The 21,692-nt window shown below is 40.8% G+C and overlaps 1 protein-coding gene across 1 annotated transcript in view; it reads left to right on the top strand.

The window, feature by feature from the left end:
- LOC144126109 (integrin alpha-PS1-like) overlaps nt 1–18,501 on the top strand; it is a 105,785-nt gene extending 87,284 nt beyond the window's left edge. The window contains exons 7-26 of the mRNA XM_077660051.1: nt 678–762; nt 928–1,033; nt 1,346–1,437; nt 2,370–2,518; nt 4,122–4,226; nt 4,761–5,007; nt 5,801–5,950; nt 6,775–6,854; nt 7,637–7,787; nt 7,907–7,984; nt 8,276–8,355; nt 8,471–8,551; nt 8,784–8,886; nt 9,620–9,739; nt 9,890–9,949; nt 10,258–10,374; nt 10,961–11,080; nt 11,433–11,534; nt 12,058–12,186; nt 12,664–18,501. Of these exons, the coding sequence (XP_077516177.1) occupies nt 678–762; nt 928–1,033; nt 1,346–1,437; nt 2,370–2,518; nt 4,122–4,226; nt 4,761–5,007; nt 5,801–5,950; nt 6,775–6,854; nt 7,637–7,787; nt 7,907–7,984; nt 8,276–8,355; nt 8,471–8,551; nt 8,784–8,886; nt 9,620–9,739; nt 9,890–9,949; nt 10,258–10,374; nt 10,961–11,080; nt 11,433–11,534; nt 12,058–12,186; nt 12,664–12,744 (2,236 nt within the window). The 3' untranslated portion in view covers nt 12,745–18,501. The remainder of the gene's footprint in view (nt 1–677; nt 763–927; nt 1,034–1,345; nt 1,438–2,369; nt 2,519–4,121; nt 4,227–4,760; nt 5,008–5,800; nt 5,951–6,774; nt 6,855–7,636; nt 7,788–7,906; nt 7,985–8,275; nt 8,356–8,470; nt 8,552–8,783; nt 8,887–9,619; nt 9,740–9,889; nt 9,950–10,257; nt 10,375–10,960; nt 11,081–11,432; nt 11,535–12,057; nt 12,187–12,663) is intronic.
- Nucleotides 18,502–21,692: the final 3,191 nt, after the last annotated feature.

Genomic DNA, 21,692 nt, shown 5'->3' with positions numbered 1-21,692 from the left:
TGAATAATGATGTTGTCATGCCATTAATTAGTAAAAGAAGTTAAGGAATTAATTACTGTAATTAAGAAAATTGAGTTGATAAATAATGTTGAAAATAAAAAATTAACAACTATGACATTATCACTAATTAATTATGGAAAGAGTTGCGCGGCGCAAAACGGCATCCTGGTTTGAGCAACAGATATCGCAGGTGCAGGCGAAATCCCTGCAGTGTCATCACTGGTGGCAGTATCCCCGAATACATTCACCAAAATTTTTAGGAACTGTTCGTTGTACAGTATTCTGGGTGGTGTCATAGCATTTCTATTTGCATATAGCTTACATGTTTTAGTGAAGTTGGAGGCTAGCTTGCGACAGAGATTCCAACCAATGACATATGCACCTTCAATTAATTGCATGCTTTCCGAGACCTGTGACAGGGATTCTGACAATGGCATATGCACTTTCAGTTGTATGCTTTAAGGCAACACTGAGGTTTCCACCAAGATTTCCAGATCTGAGAGCTACTGTGTCCTTTCCTTTCCTCAAAACGCATGCTTCCGCATTCCTTGCCCTCAAAATTTTCTTTCTAATGGTGGGTATTTCATGCAGGGTTCTGGGCTGTTTTCAAATCTGTGTTTATTTTAGTTTTTTGTCTGGTTTTTTTTTTCTTTTTTTTTTCTTTTTTTGTCTTTCAGGCTAACTGATCTTGTAGTGGGTGCTCCGTTCTATCACGGCAAGGGTGAGGGGGGTGCCATCTACATCTACCTCAACTCCAAGAAGGTAGCTACCTCCAGCTTGATGCTTCTTGTATCTCATTACAAAGTGACATTGAAATTGCACATAATCCAAGCATAGTGAGCACTGACCTAATTGAACTGGCCACCCCTGAACATCTACTGTTCCATCACTGATTCATCTTCTTCCTTTTCTTGTGTCTTCTCTCAGGGCATATCCAAACAAACAATCCCCATCAAGATTGTTGGGAAAGATGAGTCCAGGTTTGGATTTGCTTTGTCCTCAGCTGGTGATCTCAACCGTGATGGATATTCAGGTAAATTGGCTTCCTTAGTTATGAACATAATAGATGAAAGTTAAAGAAGCATCTCTATAGATTAGATGAGAACAAAGCAGAGGCAGACAGTGGGCAGGCAGCCACTGCATCCTCGCTCTCTTGGTTCTGTCTCTGCCTGCACTGTTTTGTTAATGTTTTAGGAAACCATTCTGGTAAGCAGATGTTTAATACCCTAATTGGATCTCAGTGCCTCGCACCTGTCAGATCGCTTATATTGTTAATGTTGCGAGCTGGCTGTGAGCTACAAAATTGTGCCTCATATCACATTGTGTTCCTGCCACTTATTTCCAGACCTTGCTGTGGGTGCTCCCTATGAAAGTGGGGGCGGTGCCATCTACATCTATTTGGGATCAGCTGATGGCATTGTCAAGGAACCTTCTCAGGTACATCACTGGCTTGCACAAAATCTTTTTTTTATTGGGGCATCTTATGTCACAGTTTGGTCCAAGAGAATATGACATCTAAAAAGGCTTGCGTGGTCGCTCTTCTACACTGTTGTGACAGTATCTTTCAAAAGAAGACTTTCAGTCTCCTCTCCCACATGAAATAAATCGCTTTTGCAGCCGCTAAGTGCAGACTTCCTACTAGCCTGTAAATATACTATGTCTCCCCGCATAAATCTCACCCTTGTCTTGACATTATTATAAGGCATGCATTATGGCAAGAAGCCAGGAAGGTGAGATGCAGTTTCTTAGGTTTGCCGTACTTCTTAATAGCAGTTATTCTTTGGTACTTTTGCCAAATTGCACCAAAGCATACTATTTTACACTAATATGTTAAAATCTGTTTGCCCTGTGGCATGTTGGCTGTGCTGTCAGATCTTGCGAGTGTGTGTGTGCTTGCATATGTCTACATGCATGTGTGGGCTTAAATGCTGCATCTTTCTTAGTAAGTTGGCATCACGATGAATATGTGAGACATGTTTCTGTCGTGAGCTTTTCACTCATTCCAATGGCTCAGTGGCTAGGGTGTCTTACTGCAGAACATGATTTCAAGTTCAGTCTAAGTTGTAGTAGAGCCACCTTTAAACAGAGGTGAAGCATGAAATTGCTTGTGTGCTTAAATTTTCATTCAGGTTAAGGAATCCCAATTGGTCACAGTTAATCTGAAGACCTCACTGAAGATTTCCGCTCATTGTGGTCCTACTGCTGAACATGATTTCATGTTCATTCTTAGTTGTTGCACAGCCACGTATAAACAGAGGTGAAGCATGAAATCGTTTGTCCACTTAAATTTTGATTCAGGTTAAGGAATCCCAGTTGGCCATGATTCATCTAGAAACCTTGCTGAAGATTTTCTCATTGTTATTCTGCAGGTTATCCATCCACAAAATCTTCCCGATGAAATAAAGGACAGGGTGACTACTCTGGGCTACTCCTTGTACGGAGGTATGGACTTGGATTCCAATGGCTATCCTGATCTGGCTTCTGGCAACTATGAGTCAGACAGCATCATCCTGTTCAGGTGAATATAAACAACACTCACAGGCATCATTTATCATAAAATTGCTATCTTCTGTTCAGGAGCACATGTTCAGCAGGGACCTGCTTATGTTCAAAATGGATGCTTATGTGTACAGTACAGTTTGCATATAATTTTGATCATACCGTGGAATGACACATAGACATGATAGGGGAAGTTCTAAGCAACCTTAGCTCTGATCAATTAATGGTCAAATACTGGCAGACCTGTGTAAAAAGAGCTTTGTTCTTGGCTAAAACTTCACAGTCCTTAGTATTTGCTTATGTGGCTATTAATTTCCTATTATTCTCTCATAAAAGTTTCTCTCTGAAACATTCAGTTGTCATTTTTAGAATGTCCTTAACATACAGCAATGGCACTCATGTGGAAATATAAAAGAAATACTCTCCTTCACATAAAGTCTTAAGAGAAATGATACCTTAGTCCCAAACACAATGTGCCGTCAGAAATATAGGTATAGCTGTGTAATTCACAATTAGTCTCAGAAGCATTTTCTTGTTTACCTTATTATGCCTGCAAACATGTGTCACACTTACATGATCGTTCTCAAGCACTGGTTTTAGTAGATGTTGTTCCTACCAGTGAAAAGTTGACTCCGAGAATAGAAATGTATTCCAGTGCATTCACATCACACATCTGCAGACCTCTTAAGTACAGAAAACAAAGTGCTTCAATAGTATTATTGATATAGTAACTATGCAGCTATGATACTCAACAATATATTTCACTGATCAGTGCAATATCATTAAGTATCCTGCACAGTTGCTCAAGTCCAAATTGCAATATTGGGGATAGAAATTTTAATGTTCTGTCAGTAATTGTTGCTTACTACATGTCTACAGAGGTAGGTTTGAAGGTGCTCTAAATAAGGATGGTCAAGCAATGTGAACAACTGCCGCAGTGACCCAGTGGTTTGAGAATCCACCCCACAAGCAGGAGGTGCGGGGTTTGATCCTGAGTGCCGCTGGGTACCCACCGATGATACAGTGGGTACAAGCTTTCCCCTGGCCTGGTACTTGGCTTCTTTGGGTTGAAATGCTTGGGAAATGGGTATTTGACCCCGCGTTGAGTAGACAGAAAACACCTTGTGCCATGGTACTCTTTGGCCACAGATGCCCTTCTGCCATAAAAATTCATCATCATCATAATCATCGTCGTCAAGCACATGAACAAGAATATCCCAAAAATGAATGTTTATAACTTAGAGACACATTTTCATTCTCTTTTTCGTTTTTTGTTTGCTACATTTGCTTTTGAGCCTGTAAACTGATGCTCCTGCATTAAGCAGTCTTCTGGATGGTTCCCACAGTCAGTCATACAAGTTTTTCTTCAGTGCAGTAACATTATTCCAGATCATTGCAGTGATGCTCAATGAGTGTATTTCTGTTTCCTTTAAATATATATAAAGAAAAACTGAACTTGGTGTTATCATGCTGAAGCCTTTCTTAAGAAGAGAAATTTTGCTTATACAGAACCGCTTGAATCAATTTTTTGACATAATTCAGGTTTTGTACGAACTTGCTTTCAGTTTTTGTCGGAGTTTTGTTCAAAGAGCTGTTTGTTAATTTTTCTTTTTTTTATGCAGGTCCCGTCCTATAATTGACATTGTCACTAGGGTCAAAGGAAAGCTTCAAAACATAGACCCCACAGTCTCTGGGTGCCCAGATGACCTGAGAAGCCCATATGTCTGGTCAGTACTTAGTCCCTTGTATAAAGCGCTATAGGTATTTACACTATTTTTGCATAATTTATTGCCTCAGTTTTATCAGTCACGTAATGCAGCAGAAAAAACAAAAGCTCGGCAGCTTTTTCATTACTGCTAGACATTGCTTGTGCTGATCGAGGTTAGAAATGTAGGCGTTGCATTGGATATTGTCAGCTAACACTTTGTAATGTGTGGGTGTATAGAATGCAACATTGAATAAAAGTCAGTATTTCTTAAATGTGTGGTTCTCCTGCCTGAATTTGATGCTTGTTGCAAATATAGAAGTTGTGCTGCAAGTGATCTCTGAAATGTTTATCAAATGACAAATGCACTCCCTAAGTAATACATAATGTTATCAGTTAGTATCGCTGAGCTTTCCTCCTCTTCTTTCTTTAGTTTTTCTTGGAAGCCACGTCTATGGCACGAAGGAAGTAATGTTTGTGCTGAAGCAGCTTAAGTTAACCCTGCAAAAGCTGGGCTCCTGACTGATGTACTCTTTTTATGATTTTCTACCTGCAGTTTTTCCTTTGAGGCTTGCTTCCAATTTCTGCACAACAACATGCAAATGCTGCGCAATGCCACCGAGGCTGCACTGCTGCTCAATTATCGCATTGAGGCTGAGACCTTTACCGGCAAGAAGTATTACCGTGTGCGCTTCAATGCCTCGGCTGACTCTGAAACCCCCAACATTGTGGAGCGTGAGCTGGAAGTTCAGCTCTATGCCTCAAGCAGGGAGCACTGCTCCAAGGAGCTGGTCTACCTCAAGGTAACTATACCAACTGCACTCAACATGCCAACCTTTCCCGTGGAGGGAAGAAACTAGAGCTGTTGGAGTGTTTCTAACTGTCGTCGTCACTGTCAAGCCAAGTCAAATCTTCCCGCACCAAGATGGCTTCAGGTTGTCATCAGTGCAGCTCTTATGTTTTTTTAGCTTGAAATCTGATCATCTATATTGGCTGCCTGGCCATCTAAGAGGGCAATATGATAATCTAGCTAGCAAAGCATCTGCATTGCTAGTAATTTAGGATTTGTAGAGCTGCATATAGCAGCAGTGTACAGAAGTAGTCACAGTGGGATGCGGTTGTTGCATGTTTCTTGAAGTAGACTGGGTTGTGGCAACACTGACCAATTATGCTGTTAGGTAGCATCTGCAGTGGTGTTACACCAGACACTGTCGCTCTGTACAGGGTGCATATGCCACGTAGAGAGAACTAGCACTAATGCTTTTACTTCACCATGAGCCGTGACGATATATCGACACTTCTTTTCTTTTTTCAAACTGCTCTGTAACCCACAGGCCTTCATTAGCCTGGCTCAAAAAGCTAGTGTCTTATTTTGAATTACAATACTTTTTCTGCATAGCTTGGTGGTTATTCTTGTAATAACGGTGTTCTTGTAATAATGCCCTGCATTCATATAGTAAACTGACAATAATGGCACAAGCTGCTGATATTTTTGTGGCAGCAGTCGTAATGCAATTTCTATACTGAAGTAAAGCTTGCACATCAAGTACTGATATGCAGTACACAACATGCATCTAACATGAATCTGGCTTTCAGGACAAGACTGATATCCAGAGTGCAATCAAGATGAAGCTGAGCTATTCACTTGTCCAGAGGGTGCCCCGTCACCCAAGACCGGGGGCCTCCTTGCCCAACATTGATCGTTTTCCCATACTCAACCAGAAAGAAGCCTCCAGGGTCTTTGAGGTGAGGATGTGAAATTAAGCATGTGTAGCAGGTCTGTGCATTGAAGGACTTCGTTTCAAGTACAGCTGCCGTATTAATGTTGGGAAGCTCGCTCATTTATTGGCTGAACTATGCATGGCTAACAGTTTTATATAGAGCTGCTTTGTCTTCCTTCGTATGCCATTCTTTAGATGTGCATGACTGCTGCACAAATTTTTTTCTCAATAAAACCACCTATCTTGCACCATTTAAGACACAACAAAGTGGCCTGTTTAGCTGCATTCCTTCCCTCTTTCTCAAATGCCTCATGGCACACTTCTCGAATAAAAAAAAACTGTTTAGTTTTCTTGCTGCCTGGTGGCCAGTTATGAAAGCTGTTAACTATGCGTATATTATTTGCATGTAATCCTCGAAGTACTTTTTTTTTTAATTGCAGAAAGCTATTATTATGAGGGAATGTGAACAGCTGCACTGCAGCTTAAGTTGGCTTTGTTCAAGCAGTGCAAAGTTAAATTTTTCTCATATGGAAAGCATATTTGAAAAATCTGCTCTCTAATGCTTAGTTTGATATTGCAGAAGCCAAATCAGAACATGGAGCGGTGAAGTAGAGAGATGAAGTGTTTCTTAAAGCAAGGAGCTAATGAATGTTCACTTGAAATAATAGGCTCATGAAGTCGGTGAAGATTGGTTTAGTGGAAGTTTCTAGAGTCTCTCACTGCAGTATTTCTGTGCTGAGTATACGTTAAATTTTCGTTTAGTGTGTTTTCGTGAATATACATTACCAAAATCCGTGTTGATCTTGATCAGATGCAGTAGACAAAGTCAAGCACTTACTTTATTTTTAGGCACGATTCCTCAAGAACTGTGGCAGCAATGACATCTGTGAAAGTGACCTCCATGTTCAGGCTACACTGCACCTGCCCATGTAAGTTTATTGGTATAGAAGCAGAGTGCAGAAATACATAACTCACTATGTGCTAGCACTGTTAGTGCTCTCTCTGTGTGATAAGCATAAGAAAGAAAAACGCTAGTGCTAAAAGTTGGTATACTAATTAGTGTAGATTCACTCTGGATGAGAAAGTCTGTCTGCCAGTTCCTAACTGGAAGAAGCCTTTAATATGAGGCACAGAGCTGGCTCCTTGATCATATTAATGTTTACCACATGCATGCCACAGACTTAACAGACACTGAAGAGACATGGAGGTACAGTCACTTTGCATGGGCAGACATGCAACTTGAACAAGCAGGCTGTCTCATGTTTTTTGCTCTCAGTAGAACTGTGGCTGCATGTATGGGGACCCATTGAATCTGGTTTCTCTGCAGCAGTTGTGAAAGCCTGGGCTTATATTCATAGCATTTCCCGAGTACTTTTGGGTGGTGATGAGGTCAGGAAAATTAAAGGAATATGCTGGCTGCAGGCTGTAGAGGACCACTAGGTCCTCCTCCACAGCCTGCAGCTGGCCACATCTCGTCACACATCTGGCGGCTGTCATTGTCTTGCTGTGGTCGTCACCATGCTGGTGGGGTTGTTGCTGTTGCTGATGATGGTAGTGAAATGAAAGTGCACTTTGAGCCAGAGTTGTTGGGTCAAAACACTTCCGTAGAAGCCTGTAGCCAAAAGTTTGTCTCTCTGTGCAAATTCACCTGCAAAGAGAGATGTGCCACGCAGCTAGTCTGAAAAGCATTGCCAATTTGCATGCCTTCCAGGGAGGAGGGTGCTCCTGTGCTGTATCTTGGCGAGGAGCATGTGAATATGTCAGTAGAGGTGCACAACCGGGGAGAGCCAGCCTATGATGCTGCTGTGTACATCTTCCACTCATCTGCTCTGAGCTACGTTGGCCGCAAACTCCAATCCACGGTGAGTTTACCGAGCTACCGTAGCTGATGGGGATCTGTGGGAGTTGCAAAGAGCTTGGGCAGAAAACATAGGTACTGGCAAACGAATGCTATCTTATTTGGATGCTTTGGATTTTGCAGGGCCAGGATGTGGTTGACTGTGTTCCACATCCGACATATGTGAAGTGTGAACTCGGCAACCCATTAAATCAAGGCATGGTAAGTCATTTCAGTACTAGTGTGTGCAGCTTTGAAGTTTGCTAGCTTGCTGTTTCGTTTAATTTTTGTCTGAAGACTAGAAGTTCATCAGATCCCTGAACGATGTTACCTTATTTTGCCGACTCCCAATAATTTGTATCCCATGTATTTGAAGCTTTTAACAATTAATTTTTAAACAAAAGCGTGAACATTCTTGAGGACTCGGTCATATTCCTAAAGCATATTCAGCACTAATTATGTATCATAAATTTTGTACACTATCCAACTCTGCATAATCTTTATTGTCAACAGGTCAAAATACTTCTTCGATTCAATACCCGCAGTGAAGCGGATGCTGAAACCAGCCTGAAATTTTCCATTAAAGCTAATACGTAAGTTTTGTCCTTTCATTCTGGCGTTCTTGTGGAGAGTGAAAAATCAGTTCTTGGGCGAAACAGTGATGTATCAGGTACTCATTTTGCAATGTCTTTCTTTTCCCTTCAACAGTACAAGCCAAGAGCTGAGTCCAGAGGATGACATGGTTATAAAGGTTAATGTTATCCGAGTTGCGGAGCTTGAACTTAGAGGGTAATTACACATCTTTACTGCCTAATCTATTTATATTCGCATGGTTGGAAGTTGCTGTGAGTGTGCATTGGTTGACTTTTTCGTTGGCCATATATTATGTAATCAAATGAGGTTGACTGCGTAGTTCCTGAAAAGCAGGCATTATATATGCAATCCCGTGCTGTGCTTGCACATTGCTGTGGCCTATGGCTTTACATCTGAAAGGGTCCTACAGAGATCTTATGCCTTGCAGAGCCACTCAACCAGAGCAGGTGTGGTACGGTGGTGCTGTTGTTGGAGCGCATGCCATGAAACACTTTGATGAAATTGGAAGCAAGATTACCCACACCTACCAGGTAGAGTTCACTATTTCCACATATGTTTTCACCTCTTACTGTAACAATCATTATTGCTGTTAATTATAATTACCTGTAATTGTCAGTCTTCTTGTTACAGATATACATTGCCAAAGCTTGTGAACAAATGATGGAAGAAAATTCACACTCCTCATTAATGATGCTTCTATTTTGTTATTTTGTTTGCTGTTTGTTCTTCACATCTGCAGCCCACTGAATTGCAGTTATCAAGTCGTGTCTCAAGTTTGGTTTTGTTTTAACTCAGTCAGGTTTGAGAGTTTGCTTTTACCTGATATGATTGTTTAATGTTATGAAACTAAGCAAGAGTGCGAAACTTTTTACAACATAATAAGATGCATATTTTTTATTAGGTTGCACTGCAATAGTACAGGCCATTACCATGCCTATAATGCAAAAGCTGCAGCTTCACAGGTGCTCCGTGTTACCTTGCGCAGTTGTTTCAGGTTATGTTGCTTCACTGTTCAAGATTCATTTTCATGGTGCTATCATGAAGCCACCATCTAACCCACTTTTCTTGCAAGCGATTATTTCAGATTCTCTTGTTAATAAATAGAAAAAAAAATTTATTTCTTATTTTCTCTCAGAAAGTATTGCTACTCAGGAGATCAGAAAAGTTTTTACTGGGTAGCGATTTGTGTTATAGTTTCTATATTTGTCCATAGTATCAGTGTGCTAAACTTTAATCATCTGCCATTTCCTTGACTTCACACAGGTGTTTAACCATGGTCCCTGGGCTGTACCATCTCTTGACATTGAGATGTCTTGGCCATACGAAGCTGAAAACCAGCAGCAGCATGGAAAATACCTTTTATATATGACTGATGTTCCTCAGGTTTGTCAGCATGCTGCACATATATATGCTGTTTTAGCCACGTATATTGTCAAAATAGTATCTCTGTTGATACTGGTAAACTTCCTGCTGCACGTCACTTGGAAAAACTGACAATTCTGTCTTATCTATTTGGTTTGTCATCATTTGCAGGTTGCTGGAGACGGGGAGTGTTTCATGAAAGACGGTCAGGTTAATCCACTAGGCTTAAAGGTGCGGCATATTTCCTTCTCAGTTTCTGTCGATGTATCAGGCAATATTGTTCCTTTAAAGTGTGATAAAAAAATCGCATGTACATACAGCTGTCTGCTATGTTTTCATGGCTTCTTTTCATTCACTCAATTGCCCTGTTGCAAAAACAGTGCCTGTTCAGGGAATTAGAATGGCTCCCTGAGCTATTAAACCAAGTGATTCAGAGCTGGTTTTTAACGCTTGCAAAAATGAAGTGCATGCCTTTTCATTGTACAAGCTAACACAGATAAGGACTTTATTATGCTCACTATGAACCTTCTCTCACACAGGCTCGGCCCAGTGCCATCACTGCTGCTAGCCGCACCAAGAAGAGGGAAAAGCGGGAGATTGTCATCTCTCCCGAGGAAGTGCGTCTCGAGGGCAAGACTGTCCGGCTCGTCACAATGGTGTGTCTGCGAAACTGCTCTTCCCATACTACGCGCCACACTTGCAAGCCAAGTATATAGGAGCACCTGGTAGAGTGCCTACTTAATTAGTATGTCTAATAATTGCAGAAGCATATTTAATTGTGATAACACAACAAACTGCAAAAACGTTGTGCTGTGTCACAGAGAATGGATATTGAATGCAGAAAATTTGCTGCTTTGCTTCTACTGAGTGCTTGCAGACCATGTAGTCATTTTTACCATGTGTTGACCTTGGCTGAGATTTGTGAAGAACTTTGTACATATTCTTTTTCTTAGTGTTTGTGACACCTTGCTGAATACAAGAATTGTTTAATGTGCATTTTCACAACATAAAGGTGCGCTTCAAAGGTTTTCTTGTGCACATATTGAAAGTAAGGAACTAGAAACTATAGTGGCATCGCAACATGTTCTTTTCAATCCATGAAGCTTGTGTAGCAGTCAGAAGTAGTGCAAGGCAGAAAAAGAAGCAGTCATTTCTGAACTGTAATTTTACACATGTAGTTATGAGCAAAGCCTAGAGGTATCTTAAACCTACAACTGACACAGCTTGCAATATTCATTGCAGAGCTGTCATCGAGGTAGCGCAAAATGCTTCAAGTTCCGGTGCAGCATCCGTAACCTCAAGAAGCAGTCATCAGCCACCATCACTATTGCAGCCAGGCTGTGGAATGCAACTTTTGTAGAGGTGAGTGAGCTTGCTTGCTCCCAAGTCTGCCTGGGTACAGCAGCCATTGGCATCTGTATGTAGTTGGTTCTGGCTATTGTCCGGGAGCTTTTCCTGCATAGACTGCAATGTCACTCATTTGCAAGTTGTTAGCAGTTGCAGTGCCCAGACAGCATTTGCTTATGGTTTACTGTGGAACTGCGGCTACTGTTTCTGATACTTGACACTAATGGCATTTCCCATAAAAAATTGTAAAGTGGAATGCCATTAGTTTTTGAGGAGCAAGATAGTCACTACTTTTTTTTTAGCCAGTATCTTTCTTAAAGAGCATTCTTGTAATTTTGACTTGTTTTTTTTTTTCCATATCCTTTAGGACTATGCAACTGTTGACCAAGTCAGCATATTTTCCTCTGCCGAGATTATTCTGGATTCTTCCTTGGAAATACGGCAGAAACAAGAAGATGACTATGCTGAGGTGGGTATGCCTGGTGCCAACCCTGTACCACATGCCAACAATACAGAAATGTTTCTTACCTATGGACTTGCAAATGTTAGTGGCACTCTGCCAGTGACACCATCTAAGCACCACATGCTTAGTGAAAATATGCACTTAAAAATGCGCTGAATAGAAGAGGAGTTAGCACGCCGCAGACATGTTGTGCAACAACAGCCCATACATATTATCTGATATATTGTCCACATGAATGTTGTTCCGATCAAATGAAAACTTCTTTGGTAAATGAAGGCACCTGAAAATTTTTATGGTCAGAAATGAACTCATTTGTTCGAAAAAGGCAAAAATTAAAGTGAAGAGTAAGGATCTATGGGCTCGGTTAAGTGCGCAATGGTATCTCTCAGGTGACATGTACTCGCATTCGTGTACCGTCAGTTAACATTTTCTTTTTCACTGTAACTGAATCTCGGCCGATAAATGCCTTTATAGCTCGAATATTTAAGTTGCAATGCAAGTAACCTCAAGAGCTTCATTGATCGTGTAGGCGGAAACAAGGGCATACCCAGATGCAAGCCTCTACCAGAAAACTGAAGGCGTGGCTCTCTGGATCATCATTCTTGCCGCTGTGGCAGGCATCCTGCTGCTGCTGCTATTTATCTTCATCCTGTACAAGGTGAGCTCTTCAGTGTACTGTATGGAGAATTTCATTGCGGTGCTGAAATGTAGCGCTACATAGAGGTTATATTTATAGCGATACACGAGATTCTGTATCTCAAACCCAGTGCAATTTTGACTTCACAAATTAGTGAGGATGGTGATCTCATTAACATTGCAGGGCTTGTTCATCAGATCACAGTGGAGTCACGCTGTGAAGCTGTTTTTTCATTTTTCTTCATTACATTGCAGCTAAAAGTAGCAATAACCGTACATTTTACTCTAATGTGACAAGAAGCAAGTGGTTGTCATTAAGGAGCCACAGCTTAAAGTGCCTTGTTTCTATCAGAATAGAAAGTTTGTTATTGCAAACATGGTTAAGACATGACGCCATGTACGAAGATTCTAAACTGCTTAGTAACACATAGTTTTGGTCAGAAGAAACTGCATCATATTTGGAACACATGAGGTAAAATGTTCTTTCCTGTCCTCGCAGTTGGGCTTCTTCAAGCGGAAACGCCCTGCTGATGGCTACTCTCCAGCACCTACTTCGGACAAGGAGTTCAATGGCACGTAATGGAAGGACTATGTGTGCAGACAAGTTCCGAGCCAAGTGCAACAAGTGCAACATCCGTCCGGGCGTGCTTTCCAAGCACACCTCCCAAAGCTGATCTCAGGTCGAGATCTGCTGATAGATGCATGCCCAGCGGTGGCTAGGTGAAGCTGTTAATCTTGCTCGTCTTCTTTTTTTTTCTGTTCTGTTCACACCTTCACCTCATCAGTGTACAACCACTGGCAGCCATTCTGTCTTCTTGTTCTGGCATCTTACTGTGCAGCCGGCGACTCTGATCCAATGATGCAAACAGACAGGCAGACACCATCTTTTCATTTGTAAGTCTTATTCATGTGAGTGCTCCTGATGCCTTCATCTGTGGGGAACTAAACTAACAGAGAACAGTAATCATAGCATGGAAGCAGTGATCAAGAAGCGCTTTAGTGCAAACCAGCACATCAATGATAACGTCATACCCGAGTGTACAGCACTTTCTACCTACTGCTAGCTTGTACATAATTACAGCCAGACAATTCTTTTCCTGCTGTAATTATATATGTGGCTGTGGGTGTACATTAGGCCCTTTTTTTTTTTTGCAATACCATGCAAGTTTTGAACATATGGTCCTGCAATGGCTTGTGATGAAGTAAAGTAGCAAAACAGCCAAGAATATATATGCCAGGGCACTAAGTTCATGCCTTTTGTAGCCTGTTTTGCACCTCACTTTTCATAGGCCATGATGTTGCCGCTTTTGCCGACACTTGTGTAATAGTGCTAAAAAACTGGATGGCTGTACATTCATTGACAGTACCATAAAACAACATAATAGCTCTTAAATTACGGAATTTATGCACCCATGCTTTTGCATAAAGCTGCAGCGGATACCATGCACAAGGCCATCCCATATTCAGGGATCACATGAATACAACTTATAAAAATAACATTGTTTCATGTAAGTCAATTTTTTTCTTCTAAAATTTAGGTGCTAAGAACAAGCTGTGCCCCTGCCAAGCAATGGGACAGATCTTTCTGCACTCTCTGCCAAAGTTTGCTTTTCCCCATTTTTCAACGAACAGCCTTTCTTTTGCTACAGTATATTTTTCTTTGTGGCATATACCAAGCTGATAACATTAACTCACACGCAGTTTCAGGCATTTCATTTCTGGAGGTTAATGCTAGGGTTCAAGACAGCAGCCTTCACTCATGTGAAGGTGGTGTCGGTGCTAACAGTCTCATCTCCATTATAAAGGCTAGACCTTTTTTTCCTTTCCTTTGTTTTTCTTGTACAGAAATAAATCTATTCATATTTATTTAAATGCTAGGCTTTCTAATCATGGAGATGTGCATGTGGAAGTTTCTGTAACTGTGCGAGTTTTATGAGCTCTGTTTGGCACTGCGCTTGAATTCCTTCACGACAGTGGTTGGGATGAACGAGCCTGATGGCTGTGCACAAGTAGAGAATCTGACACGTTCTCGGCATAGTTCACTGCCATAGTGTTTCCAGAAGCCATGCCAACATTTAAGGAGGTCTCATGTGGCACCAGGGAATGTCATAAAGAGGGAGCTTAATGCATTCATCATCCATGGCCCAACTGCTGTCTCGAGAAGTTCAGCGGTACACTGCCATTATGAGAAAAAAAAAAAGACAAGGTTTGGGTCATGGGGTTTATTAGGTTATCAGAGATGGTGTGGTTATGAAGATGGAATGTAAAGATTCAAAGTATCTGCCTAGTGTACACTTGAAGACCGTGGCAGCAGCAGGTGTAAACGTCTTTTCACAAACACTCTTTGCTTTTATTTTTTTGGCTGTGTAGGAACTACTACAAGACAGTGCAGGTTTTGTGCAGTGCCTTGAGAAGGTTGTTGTTAACTCTTTCAGATTTTATTCTTGTAGAGGGTCCAGCAAAAGATGTAGAAGGAAGAAAAAAATGTGGTGTACTTCATGCACAAAGCATGCTAACGGAACAGCAAGGCCTATGTTTAATGAGATTTGCATGATTTCATTACTTTTTGTTCTTAAAGAAGCTGCCAGAATGCTTATTAGTGACTGTGCTAGTACTGTAAGCAAGGGGCTGGGTTATTATTGTAGCTAGCAGAGGTCATTTTGTACACGTCTGCAAGGCAGATGCTGCACTCTGTGTGGAAATTTATTTTTGTTCCTTACTGGCAGTCATTCCTTCCATGTAGGAATCTGTGTTTAAAACACATCGTTTTCGTTTTCTAGTGCAGACATCGAATTTTTTGTTACTTAAATTTACATACTCTCAGTTGTGACAGAGGCCCACATTGTACAGCGTTGGTTTTGGACTACTGTAATGGTTAAGGGTATGTACTTGTGTTAATGCTCTGGTAATACATGCAAAGTTTCCGAACAAATGATGTATTGCTATAGTCAAAGCTGTCATTTAGAGTGTGACTACATAAATACTCCTGCAATACCACATGATGTTGTAAGCAGGTGCTGGCAGAGGTCTTTTTATTTACTCATGCCAGCAAACTAGATGAGTCAGTTTATGTCGGCCTTATAGACTCCCAAGCATTGTTAACGGTTTTGCCAATGCAAGGGGGACCAATGTACATCTAGCAGTTACTGAAAGGGTACCGCAGGCTCTGGCTGGATACTCCTTTAAACCGTAGTAACTAATTTGTGGCATTGTTGCTGCGTTAGTGAGAGAAGCTATCATTTCTGAGAAAGCTCATGACTTCTTTTTGTGATGCAATGATTTGTGGGCTGCGCTGGCATTTAAAACTCTGAGTGTTTCCGGGCAGACATATCTATAACCACCGGTTGCTTTTTTTTCCCTTTGTTAGTGCCACTTTATGTATAATGCTGTACTGGTACATTGCTGTAATTAGCTTTGGTGAGGTACAAAGAGCGAGAATTGGAGTGTGAACAACGAAGGCACGTTTAAAAAGCCACTTAATGTTCTTTTGTGTGCAAATGTACATAGAGCTATATACGTTGCAGGTTTTCTACCTTTTTGTTTTGTTGCTGTTGTTTACAGGTAACCACTACTATTTATTTACTGAGTTGCCATCTATCACCACATGGAGGGCTGCGAATGAGTTTGCACAAGAAGTGGAGCAAATGGTTCCTCCATGAGATGGCTGAACTGGTTAGCCTCAGCTTTGAATGTTCAACCATAGTTACCGATTAAAACATCCACCACTAGACTGCTCTGCAGAGTGTGGCCCGTTAGATAATAAAACATGGTCAAATGCATGGCAACTGCATGTTCAAGCACAACTGCACCACATGTATGCTTGCAGGCAAGATCTGCAGCTAATCTGCCATCACAAATGTCACAAGGAAGACATTTTACAGTACATATGACATTGTAGTTCCTGATAATTGTCAGGTGTGCATTCTGCTATGCTTATTTTCGTTCCTTTCATCACCTAACTGTGATTCAAAAAGCCACAAAGCTGTCTTGTGACCTCTTTGTTCATAATGGCATGCATGAAAGACACTTTACTTCATATACCAGCATATGATCAAAGAACAGTACTACATGACCACGATGTTTGACAGCTATCTAAGTATGTTTCATGAAAATTGCTATTTGTGAGTGTTGGCGAAGAATGAGAAAGAAAATTTCATATGAGCAGTGTCTCTATTTATAATCGTCCAGAATAACCCAAAAAATGAACTGTGCACAGAAATCAGTTACTTATTAGGTTTATTAGTTTTTATCTTCTGATGTGCTAGTAAGCATGGTCCTAAGTTCAAGTCCTAGTAAAGCATATAGTTAGAGAGAAGCTAATTAAGATATCTCCTAGTGCTCCTAGCAGCCACAGAAAGAAACTGCATATTTCTCAATAGGGCAAGCTTACTTCTTTAAATAAGAGATTGCCCATACGAAATCAATGCCTTTTGGACACTCCTTTAGATAACATCTAGAAATTTTTAGAAGCTGTGCAGCATACATTGCCTGCAGCTGCATTTCTATGCACAGCTAATGTATGTTCTTTCCATAGGAGGCAAAAAAATGATCATAGGTCCATGGAAGTGGTCTAAGTGGCAGTTGCCCCTTTTTAGGAGCAGTAGGATAAAAATATTATACGTGTGAGAACTAGCCAAGGGCTCTGTATGTTACGCAAGGTTTAGCTGTTGTAGACACTTGGCTTTCATTGGATATAAGTGCCGAGCATCCACAACATGGAAAGACACGTTTCAAAATCACTGTGTCTAAAGTAGGATAGCGGTTGTAGACACATCTTCATGAACCAAACCATATCACTAGCATCCATTGTGACTTTAGACAGGTGGTAAAATCACTGTTTCCACCAGCGAACCATGTTGACTGCATCATGAGAGCAGCAGTTTAAAGAATAAATTTCTCAACATTTGCTTATAAACCTGTTGTCCCTTTCTATTTCTTCACACAAACAGCACACCTGATAGCAAACACGCAAGCTTTTTGTGAGGGCTGCTAGGAGCATTGCTTGGTGTGCTTCTCATAAAGCTAAAGACGTGCATCAAAATTTGGTTACACAGCATACATACCATATACACTCGACTAATGGCGGCACTTTTTTTAACGATTTTGGCAGGATGTGGCCCTTACACAAAAGTAGCATTCTTCAGTTCAATTTTCCAACTATATACATTACGGAGAAACTACTTCTATGTACCATTCAGTCTGACGCTATATATGGTGCTCAGATTCAGGTACCTCCAAGCTTCTTCATCACTGTAGTTAGCAATGCTGCTCGCTCCTTACCACCCTTGTGTATGATGCCACCTTCGTTGCCATCCATTGCATTCTAAATTCCTGTTAAAACATTTGACAAGTGTCTTGGGAGACCACATGTTACGAAATCAATGTCCACAAGCAGACGAGCTGCAGTGATGTTCATCTTGGCCGTCCAGTCGGCGTCACTTCGTGGTTGCCATCCTCTCAAAGTACAGCCTTAATTCTGCTTTAAATGGCATGCAGCTGTATAGTGGTGCCCCAGGGAGCATGCCACGGAAGAAAATTTGCACACACGAGAAATGTGGTTCATCTTCGCAGATTTTTTTCTTTCCTAACTCTTGACTCCCAAGTTCTGAGGAGCTGCCCATACAGGAGTGCAATTTTTAGTCAAGTGTATATGGTATTCTATAACTAGGCAAACTGTACAGGTCATAATTTAAGCATGCAGCAGATCTGTAATATGCAATACCAGAATTTTGTGTTAATTCCATTCTTATACCTGAAGTTGTGGAACCGCCGTTATGCCACAGTTTAGGTGGCAGGTTAGCTCAGCATTAAGAAGCTCATTAGAAAATTGCATTTTGTGTAATACATCTGAATTCTGTTACTGGAGCTCTGTTATCAATGATCCTAGCTTTAGCAATAGACATCAGAAAGGGTAATATTATGTTAAATTCTGTTCACTGTATGCATTTATTTTTTGTCTTAAACTTGCCCAGCTAGGTAATTTTGTTGTTTGTCTATGAGCATTGAATAAAGGATACAGTAGTGTCGATTGTTTACTCACATGAATGTGCCAGCCCTCATTTTTTTTTTTTTTTAACTTCTGTGGGGATCTACGTGGTTTAGTTATTTCCTTGCATATGTATGGGAAGGCAACAAATTAATGATGAGAAACATAGCAGCTGGTTACAAACTTGTGGTGTCTGTGTAACTTGATCCTCTCCACCAGCGAACCTATGACATAGCCAATTAAACCTCTCTGCTTTCATTTGTTGGCTTTGGGCTTGAAGATTATATATATGTGGTTTATCGAAATGCAGTCATGTGTATATCTCTGTGAAATAAAAACTTTTATCTTTTATATCATGTTGTGCTGTGAATAGTGCATGGCGGTGAAAGAACTCTACAATAGGAAGCGAAGGATGTAATTTTTAAATTTCTGGTTGGGAGTTTATAGTGATGCAGTGTTTGCATATTTAGAGTATTATTATTATTAGTTACATATGTGTTACAGGCTTCTAATGAGGCCATGCAAGGGTTACGCGCATGGTAGAAAAATATTTTCGTCAAAATGATTAGCTAACGAATGCAGGAGTAGGTGCAAATACTGAATGCAAGAAACATCACCATCGAATGTCGGACAACCATGCCTCATGAAATAAGACTAGTACGCAAGTAAAAAAAAAAGCGCAAGAAATCATTTACACGCGAGTATAGTACTATTGTTGAAATTAAGGCATGCAAGTTTCTGACGATGATGCACTGGCCTCTGTCCCAGCTAGCTGGGCTACACTTGCATGATCATGCCAATTTATGTCACTGCACTAGCTGATGCGCAAGGGATTTTCTTATTGACAACTATAGTAGGCGATTAGTCTAACAAAAATGCATCAAAAATGAAAATAATAAAATATGAGTAGATTCCGTGACGTAATGAAGTGGCATTTGCCATCATCACGACAGAGGCATCTGAAACACACCAACAGTAACGTACGTCCTTTGGGAACATAGTGACATATTACAAAGACATGCAGAGCATGAAACCTTTACACTTAATTGCTGCATACAAGTAAGCCCTCATTTAGCTTTTATAGCCCCTTTGACGAGTCATATGTCATATGACTCATATGTCATATGTGATAGGAGGGGCCTATTTGTGGATCAGTGTATGCTGTCTGAATAAATATTATGAATACATATGGCACTATGCATCATATAAAACTTCACAGGTTTTTACCTGTGACAGTCTGTTAATTGAAGACTGCAGAAACTGTCAACGAAGTTAGTGCTGTTTCTTGTTTCATTAAACTGTATATGTAACTTAATACGTAATTCTTAGACCGCTACAAACTCATACCAGACACCTATATATACAACGAATTCAATTCGTCTTATTTTCCCTTCAAGGTAGGAGGGGGGCAAAAAGCTGCAGACATATCTTGACAGGGGACCCACCACCCATGTTGGCTGCAGTTCCAAATAACACAAGTATTTGTGAAAGCAAGAAATGCGTTTACAATACTTACACAAATACAATGCAGTCAGGTGATGATAATTAGTTTATATATATAGAATGAAAGCATATATATGTCTACTAAGTCATATACAGGAAATATAGAGATGTATTAGACCAATATGCACCTGTATTAGAATTGTCGATCACTGGTGCTCTTTTTGTAAATCGCCCTGAATATATATGTTAATTCCGTATATGTGCTTAAATGTTTTTTGGCTTTTTGGCACAGCAAGTTGCCGGCATATATCAATAACCACACATATACTGTTCGTGACGTCAATTTTAAGAGATGCAAGAGGTTAATGCCTGTCTCCTGCGGTTCGTACACCATAAGAATGACACTAAGACGAGCAGCGAAGACAGCCATGCGGTCTGCGAGTTGCAAAACATATACGTTCGCTTTATGACTCGAAGAAGATTGCTACAAGATGGCTGAGCAATGAGTGACGTTTGTGGGGCGCAGATTGCATTCAGTGTTGAGATTTTCTGGCGTTGGTTTAGAGGAAGTATGTTTTGGAGGTTTGGCTAGCACGGCAGCCCTGAAAAAAATGATCGTGAAGACAGGGGTTTCAGCTGTACTTACAGCCGCTCGCCTCAACATGAAAATTCACGGCACTTTAGGAAGTACCGATACGCACGTACCCCACGTGCCCCACGTGCTCGGCCGCCGCCAACGTGTAGTCCTTAATGGTGTATGTTCAGATTACGTTGATGTGACATCAGGGGTCCCACAGGGGTCGGTCCTGGGGCCACTCCTGTTCTTAATCTATATAAATGATATTTCACTGGGTATCTCCTCAAGTATACGTCTGTTTGCAGATGACTGCGTTTTGTACAGGAAAATTAACAATGCCAATGACGTCGTTCAACTCCAAACTGACTTAACACTTATCCACGATTGGTGTCTGAAATGGAAAATGTCTTTGAATACGGAGAAATGCGCTCATCTTTGTTTTTCACGAAAAAAAATCAAAGTCCAAGCTCAGTATCGCATAAGTAATGAATTGATCGCACAGAAATGTACTTACAGATACTTAGGTGTTATACTAACGGATGACTGTTCCTGGAATGCTCACGTGGATCATGTGGTTACCAAAGCCGGTAGGGCACTAAATTTCATACAGCGGAGTTTAAGGTCTTCGCAGCCAAACCTCAAGAAAACTGCTTTTCTCTCTTGTGTTCGACCTATCATTGAATATGCCTGTATTGTATGGGACCCTGCACATCGGGTGTTAATTGAAAAACTTGAAAAAATTCATAACAGAGCAGCAAGGTTCGTCTTTGGCAGGTACGGGCGAAGGGATAGTTGTACAGCAATGAAAAAAGAATTGCAATGGGAACCACTCGCTTCCCGTAGAAGAAAATTGAGGCTAAAATTGCTGTACTTAATAGTTCACGGAAAAACGGGGATTGATTTTGAAAATTACTTAAAACAGCCCTTTTACGTTTCTCAACGACATGACCATTCCCGTAAAATTAGAGAGTACCGTACCAGGACGAACTTGTTTGCAAATTCATTTTTTGTTAAAACAGTGCAACAGTGGAACCGGCTTTCCGAGGAGCAAGTGTGCTCTGCAAGTGAAGATGTATTTTTTGCCAATCTGTAACCCCCCTGCTATAACGCCTTCGGGCAAATGCGGGGTAACTCTTGAATAAAAAATAAAAAGAATAGAGCTTCCTGATGCTGAGGAACGCGCTCTACCCCATGTGCAGCACACCAACGCTGTGTTTCAACGTCGTTAGTGGTCGTCTGCTCCTCGCACGCATGCGCTCAAAACGCAATAAGAAACCACCTCGCATTTCAAATATATTAACTTTTTTAATTGTAGTCAGATAATTAATTTTGTTTTATGGTAAGAACTTATAAATAATGATGGCAGCAAAAAAAAGCCCTTATTAAAGTTAATATCTAGCGATAGATGGCGACTCTGACATTAAGGTTTAACTTTTTTGCACTCAGATGGCGCCACATACTTAGTCTACGTCGGTCAAATTTGCGTTTGGATGCTGTTTTTCCGCTTTAGTTTTGCTTTTTA

Source organism: Amblyomma americanum, chromosome 3 (assembly GCF_052857255.1).
Source record: "Amblyomma americanum isolate KBUSLIRL-KWMA chromosome 3, ASM5285725v1, whole genome shotgun sequence".
Taxonomy (NCBI): Eukaryota; Metazoa; Arthropoda; class Arachnida; order Ixodida; family Ixodidae; genus Amblyomma; species Amblyomma americanum.
The sequence above is the reverse complement of the archived record's forward strand: the minus strand, read 5'-3'. Positions and strand labels throughout refer to the sequence as shown.